The sequence below is a fragment of the Melitaea cinxia genome, chromosome 19 (assembly GCF_905220565.1).
Source record: "Melitaea cinxia chromosome 19, ilMelCinx1.1, whole genome shotgun sequence".
NCBI classification, from domain to species: domain Eukaryota; kingdom Metazoa; phylum Arthropoda; class Insecta; order Lepidoptera; family Nymphalidae; genus Melitaea; species Melitaea cinxia.
The window spans coordinates 12,845,624-12,852,828 of NC_059412.1; the positions used below are offsets into that span (position 1 = coordinate 12,845,624).

General features: G+C 38.0%; 2 protein-coding genes across 3 annotated transcripts; both read left to right on the top strand.

Moving 5' to 3' along the window:
• The first annotated feature begins 1,508 nt into the window (after positions 1-1,508).
• LOC123662773 (piggyBac transposable element-derived protein 3-like) lies at positions 1,509-2,945 on the top strand. Its single transcript, XM_045597571.1, has one exon. The coding sequence runs from the start codon at positions 1,509-1,511 to the stop codon at positions 2,943-2,945; it is 1,437 nt and encodes a 478-aa protein (XP_045453527.1).
• A 233-nt stretch (positions 2,946-3,178) lies between these two features.
• Positions 3,179-5,694, top strand: LOC123662978. Of its 2 annotated transcripts, XM_045597743.1 has the most exons (3): positions 3,179-3,390; positions 4,708-5,286; positions 5,347-5,694. In XM_045597743.1, the coding sequence occupies exons 1-3, from the start codon at positions 3,240-3,242 to the stop codon at positions 5,595-5,597; spliced, it is 981 nt and encodes a 326-aa protein (XP_045453699.1). In that variant the 5' UTR covers positions 3,179-3,239; the 3' UTR covers positions 5,598-5,694. The 2 variants fall into 2 exon arrangements, with proteins under 2 accessions (XP_045453699.1, XP_045453698.1); XM_045597742.1 differs by having other exon boundaries at positions 4,708-5,694.
• The last annotated feature ends 1,511 nt before the right edge of the window (positions 5,695-7,205 follow it).

Sequence of the window (7,205 nt, forward strand, 5' to 3'; positions counted from 1 at the left end):
TATGAATGTTGTAGCTGTCAATACATAGGTAACTCATCTATCTAAGAAAAACCTTAAGATTAAGAAACTAAAGCTCTTAAAAGAGAGAGAGCAAAAAACTCTTCTACTGTAAAATTTACCCAATGGTAGATAAGACAAACAAGCACTGAGGCGACGAATAGTTAAAATTCATTACAACGTTAAGTGTGTAACTAATCTCGTCTTTAAAAAAACTCAAGTGCGAACGCTGCCAAAACGAAAGCGACGACCTACATTTTTTTTCTTACCAAAAAGTGCTCTTAGTGTCCTCCTATTCTGTGCAAAATTTGAAATTTTTTTTCCTACTGTAAGTATTTTTTTTGGACTAAAAACACTAACTTTGTAAAAGTAGCCGTTGGCGCTAACTCGGAAGGTGTTTGTGCCACGGTTACCTATTATACTTCAAAAGACTCACAGTGAGTTCCTTTATTTACCACAAGTCAAAAACCAAAGAAATCCAAAACGATTTAGATAACAGAGTGATTACAAACATAGTGACGAGCTGGAAAACTTCAATATTAACTTTTCGAGTGCTTTGAATAAAAATTATAAGCGACGACATATACTTTTTTTCATATTTAGTGTTACAGTGTAGTGATTTAAACAGGACTAAACAAAATCTAAATTTTTTCATCAACAAATTGTGAAGATATACACCTCCTCTCAACGTTAACGACCGCAGAATTAAACTTGTGAGCACAAATACGCCACGCCCTTTTCTTAATTCTTTAATAACTCCCTTGTTTTTCACCCTATTTACACCCCCTTCTAGGGCAAACACTTAGACCTCCCTCCTCATTTTCATCTACTTTTTTTCCCGGAATTCCCACGGGAAAAAAAGTCAATTTTTACGTAACGTAATTTTTTGAGTAAAACTATAGAAACTTTTTAAAATTCAATAACTCCCGATCCACCCAACCAATTTTCAAGCGGTTTTCGCTAAAATTCTTTATTTTTTTTTTATCTACCCGACCCCACCCAGAACTCACCCCTTTTCAAACCCTAATAACTTTTTTACCCCCCCCCCCCCAAATTTTTCGTTTTAACCCTTTATATCACCTTGTGTGTGACATAACTGTAACAAACCAATTCATTGCTCATAAAATTTCAAATTGATACTTTATTCCATTTTAAGTCAATGTTTCACGACGGTAACAGACTGCTCGCTGAAATTGGTGCATTTGTGAGTTAATAGATGGCGTTACTTACATCAAATATTGTTCGAAAATTAGTAACCGCCAATTTGTGGAATTTGTTTGCGAATGACAGTTACAAAAATAAAAATAAAATATAATAACTAAGTGAAATACGAATCTGTATCGTGAATCTAGTAGGTAAGTCTATGGTTTTAACTATTTATCGTTAGTCACTTATAATATTTCGTAATTTGTGACAAAATCATAAAATTTTTGTTTGTAACATTTCTGTTACATTGCGTAATAATGCTCCCATAGTGCAGTATACTGACCGTTTCTTTATTATTTGACAGAATGGCTTCCAGAAGCTTAGGGGAAGATGAAATTACGCAGTACCTCTTTGATTATGAGGCTAGTGAGGATGGATTTGATGGTGACGATGACAGCGTTGCGGACCCATCTTTTATTCCCGATCTGGAGTCCCCCTTTGAAGAGGGACCTTTTGAAACGGTTGAAGGATCGAGTATCGACGGAATTATTGAGAACCTTGAGCACGATGTAAGTACTTCTCAACACCTAGACACCACGGAACCTTCTCTTAAGCCAGGACCGTCGGTACGTCGTCAAAGCAAGCCTAAACTTAATGTACGCTGGAAAAAGAAGAACCTGGAACTAAATGACCACCAGATCCATTTTACGGGCGATGAAACCTTGCCACCAGAGTTTTTAGACCTCAATAGTCCTATCCAGTTCTTTTTTAAACTTTTTCCCAAAGAATTGATTGAAGAAATTGCCAATCAAACTAATCTGTATATTGTTCAGAAAGATCCGAGTATGGCTTTTCGTGTTACTGAAACTGATATACAACAATTTATCGGACTTGTATATATTATGTCGTTAGTACATCTTCCAAGGGTAACAAAGCATTGGAGTGGTAATTTAGGAACACCCCTGGTACAAAATACAATGCCAGTTAATAAATTTGAAAAAATCAGGCGTTTCATACATTTCAATGATAATTCAAAAAATGTTCCTCGCGATCATCCTAACCACGATCGAATTTTTAAGATTAGACCGGTCGTAAAAAAATTAAATGATATCTGCCAAAATGTGCCATATGAAAAGTATCTTTGTATTGATGAGCAAATTTGCTCTACCAAAGCAAGACACAATTTGAAAAGATATAATCCTAAAAAGCCGAATAAATGGGGTTACAAAATCTATGTCCTAAGTGGTGTAAGTGGATTTGCATACAAATTTGAGCCGGAAACAGGAGCAGAAAATAAAGTTGAGTTTACTGAGCCTGATTTGGGTGCTGCATCAAATGTTGTTGTCAGACTTTCACGTGAAATACCTCGAAATAAAAATTACCGCTTATATTTCGACAATTATTTTACGTCTTTGTCACTCTTGGAATACCTGTCTAAACAAGGCATACTAAGTCTTGGTACCATCCGACGTAACCGAATACCAGACTGTAAACTGCCAACGGATAAAGAGATCTCAAAAAAAGAACGTGGCTACTCGGTGGAGTACGTTGGTAGCGTCGAAGGAACGGAGATATCCACAGTCGCCTGGAAAGACAATAAAGTTGTTACACTTGCATCAAGTTTTGTGGGTGAGCTACCCAAGTCACAAGTCACAAGGTACGACAAGGTGAATAAAAGATATATGACCATTGACTGCCCAAAGATAGTTGGGGAATATAATCGCCATATGGGCGGCGTCGATTTGATCGACAGCATAAAGGCCTATTCAAACCTGAGCGATATTCGCTGCCACTGTGGGTAGAGGTACATACCGCGCGGGTTTCGCTCAGGTATTTAGTATTAAGTACCGCGGCTAGAGCGACCTGAGCGATATTCGCTGCCGCTGTGGGTAGAGGTACATACCGCGCGGGTTTCGCTCAGGATTTGGTATCAAGTACCGCGGCTAGAGCGACCTGAGCGATATTCGCTGCCGCTGTGGGTAGAGGTACATACTGCGCGGGAGTAGCGGCATGCATATCGCCCCTCACTCCGCAAGCGGGGTTAACATGACAACAGTTACGCACGATATTCCTTAGCGAAAGGACGCGTTTGCAACATGGCGTCATCGAAACGAACGAATAACGATTCATTTATTGAGATGGTGAAGTGCAATCCAGTTTTGTATGATATGTCACTTACGGATTATAAAAATATATTTATGAAAAATAAAATATGGGATGAGATAGGAGAAAAATGTAACATAAGTGGTAAGTTTTTATCTTTTATTATATTATTATATTATCTTTCAATTCTGTACTAAATACGACTACCGCCATTAAAGAAGTTGACAAATTGTGTACGTACCCTATCGCCTGAAAGTTGCAAAGTTTCAAAATTTTGATATTCATTGTTCATTGCATTATTTTGTTGAGTAGTAAAATACATATTTTGCAAGTACGGGGTATTGCAAGTTTTAGAGCGTAAATAATTATGGAGTACACATGTTGCTTTTATCACTTTTTTAGCTGAAGACACTTTTAGGTGCATGGGTTTGAAATATATTCGCCATTTTTGAGCCAGTAATCCAAATGCATTTTCAACAACGCGTCTAGCTCGGCATAGGCGCTTATTGTATTCTTCCTTTCTTCTATCAACCCTAGAAACTCTTTGATTGAATGGTTTCATTACATGTGCTTGCAATCGGAATGCCTCATCTCCTATTAACACATGAGGTGTGACGTCATTAGTTCTTGGCAATAGTTTAGGCCTTGGAACATTCATAGTCCCATTATTAAACCTCCTTCCCATGACAGAGTTTTCGAAAATTCCACCGTCGCTATTTTTTCCAAAACCTCCAACATCGATACATAAAAAATTATAGTGTGGTCCTACTATTGCCATAAGGACGACAGAAAATTTTTTGAGGTAGCAAAAATAATTGCTGCCTGAATTAGGCGGACAAACGATAGTGACATGTTTTCCATCAATACTGCCGAGGCAATTGGGGAATTGCCACATATTATAAAACTCTTCAGATGTTAAGTTCCACATTTCTTCTGTAGGAGGCTTCATGTATATGGGTTGTAATGTAGTCCAAATAACATCACAAACTTCATCAACAATTTCTGCGACAGTTGAGCAACCTACTCTATAACTGTTTGCAATACAGCGAAATGAATCTCCACTTGCTAAAAATCTGCAAAAAAAATAATATTTAATAAGCTTTTTTACTCAAGGTAAGGCAAGGGCGTGGACCCGCCATCCATTGCCCCTTTCAGTCGATATTTCGCTGTTGATTCGATCGAATGAGGGGCAATGGACGGCGCACCGTTCGCGGTACCGTGGTGCGGCACGGCGTCGCGCCGTCCGCCGGTGGCGATGCCATACCGTTGCACGGCGAACGGCGCCGCTCCGTAGACATGGGTCCACGCCCTAAGCCATTTTTATTAAAAATTTGGTTTTTAAGATTCCTCAGTATTTATCACCTTACTAACCTAAACAAATTCAGGGTTTTAAACTGGTCTAAGTATAACTAATGAATAAAAGTAATTGAATAGATTATAAATAAACTATATTTTTTACAGGCGATGAAGCCAAAATGAAATGGAAAAATCTACGGGACACTTATGGTAAATATTTAAAAACTACAAAAACCACTACAGGCCAAAGTGCGTTTAAATCTTACAGTCGTTACAGCAAATGGCAGTGGGCATCTTCAATGGAATTTTTAAAAGATCACATAGGATTTGCTCCAACTGATACTAATGTGGCAAGAGAAGAAGAAAGCGTATCTGATACCCAAAATATTACTGAACCCGAATCTTATAATGAAAATTCAACACAACGGTCAAGTTCAGTAGCATCATCCGAACGTTATACTTCACGTTCGGGTTCCAGGAAAAGGACTTCTGTTAACGAACATCCTGTTGATAAAGTGATTACGTACTTGAATACAAAATCAGATAAATTATCGTCGATTGAACATGTTATGCTTGGATATGCAAAAACAATAGACAGGTTTTCTGAGCGACGTAAAATTATAACAAAAATGAAAATAGCTCAAGTTATGATGGAAGCGGAATTGGAAGAAGAGCAAGAACGTAGTCTACAACGAGAAACAACACTGCGATCTTACTACACCACTGAGCCTAACACAAGCCAAAATGATCGTTGTATGTCTCAACAATCATGTTATTCTCGTAGTGAGCCTAACACAAGCCAAAATGATCGTTGTATGTCTCAACAATCATGTTATTCTCGTAGTGAGCCTAACACAAGCCAAAATGATCGTTGTATGTCTCAACAATCATGTTATTCTCGTAGTCCCCAGTCTACTAATGATTCTGAACTGCAGTCTGCTCTGCGTTGTATTCAAGATAATGCTCTATCACCTCTAGCACCTTCACTGACTGGAGAAGGTCTCGATTACGAACACGAAATAGATTACGATCAACAGAAACACTCAGAAATCTAATAAGAAGGTTTTAGGTTAAGATAAAAGTTGTGTTAATATTGTAAAAAATCAAAGTTCCTTCCTAGTTATCTAAAATAAAGATTTTCGTCAATTAATATTCAAATTTGTTTTCCTTACCTCAACGTTATTGCTAAGCGTTCTTCAGGGCATATGGGTTCTCGATATTTAGTGAATGATTTGCTGATATTTTCCTTTATTATATTTAATATTTCATCAAAGTTCTCAGTCGTCATTCTGAATGCATTAAAAAACCGATCTTCATCCAATCTTAATCTTGGATATAAAGTGTGGAATTCCCCATGAATTCGGTGTTGTCTATTGATGTCATGGATCCAAATTCTTTTCTTGACTGGTGAGTCAATTAAGGCTAATAAAAGTAAAACTTCCTCTTCATCACTATCCATCACTAAAATCAGATGCTCTGCAGAAATTACAACGTGACTGACGTGTATATTCTTTGGCGACTCAGAAATGACTAACTGGCGCAAATTTCTTACCTCTCTGAGCGAAACTCGACTACCGCGCGTTATTCTACCCACAAGGATAGCGAAATCCGTTTTCGTGTGAACAGTAATATTACCGCATATTCACTGGGTTTTCTCTGCCGCAGACGGTAGCGAATACCGCTTAGATCTGAACAGTAATATTACCGCATACCCACTGGGTTTTCTCTGCCGCAGACGGTAGCGAATACCGCTTAGGTCTGAACAGGCCTTAATGGGTCGATATAAAATAAAACTACGAAGCAAAAGATGGCAGGTCCGGATGTTTTACCATTTTTTAGATCTTGTCATGTCCAATGCTTGGCTGTTATATAAAAGAGTACACAAAATAAAGAACCCACAAGACAATCTGTTATCGTCAGCAGATTTTCGCGAAGAGATCGCTACGGTGCTCTGCAAAATTGGGACAAAAGCAGTTGCAACAAGGAGAAATATTGAACCTGAAATCCAGGCAAAAAAACGTAAGGGTCCAGCCCAATATGTCCCTCCAACAGCTGTGCGACAGGACCAAATTGGGCACTGGCCTGTATGGGCCGAAAAAAGGATTCGCTGCAAGTATCCGAACTGTGTTGGCGTATCACAAACCATTTGTGAAAAGTGTGGCGTAGCATTGTGCTACAATAAGCAGAATAACTGCTTTAAAGCATTTCATACGTCCTAGAGTTACTGTTCTTACATAATTATTACCTAGGACGTAGAGGAACATTATGAGTCAATGTAACATATCTGTCACATTCCCTATTTTTTAAGTTTTTTAGCTTTTATTAAAAAATAATTAAAAACTAAAAAATACGTGTCTTTTTATTTATTAAGACGTACTAAAAAATCGACAATCTAAATTAATATTTTTCATTGAGTTATAAAGGGTTAAAATTCCAAAAAAATTACTCCCGAACCGCCTCGTTTTACCTTTTGAAACGAGGTGCCCCCCACCACCCTCACGTTCTTAATTTTCAAGTTAACAGCTATTTGCAGAAATTGGTTTTTTTTCCGTCACTTCCGCTCCCCATTACTCCAAAACTTGCCCCCACACCCCCTCTTTTTTTTAACCCCAACAGGTGCTCTACCTCATAGAGCACACACACCAAAAATTCCACCCGATTCC

Coding starts and splice junctions, on each gene's coding strand:
- LOC123662773 (XM_045597571.1), top strand. CDS start 1,509: ATGGCTTCCAGAAGCTTAGGGGAAGATGAAATTACGCAGTACCTCTTT.
- LOC123662978 (XM_045597742.1), top strand. CDS start 3,240: ATGGCGTCATCGAAACGAACGAATAACGATTCATTTATTGAGATGGTG. Junction 3,391..4,707: donor AGAAAAATGTAACATAAGTG/GTAAGTTTTTAT, acceptor TATTTTTTACAG/GCGATGAAGCCAAAATGAAA.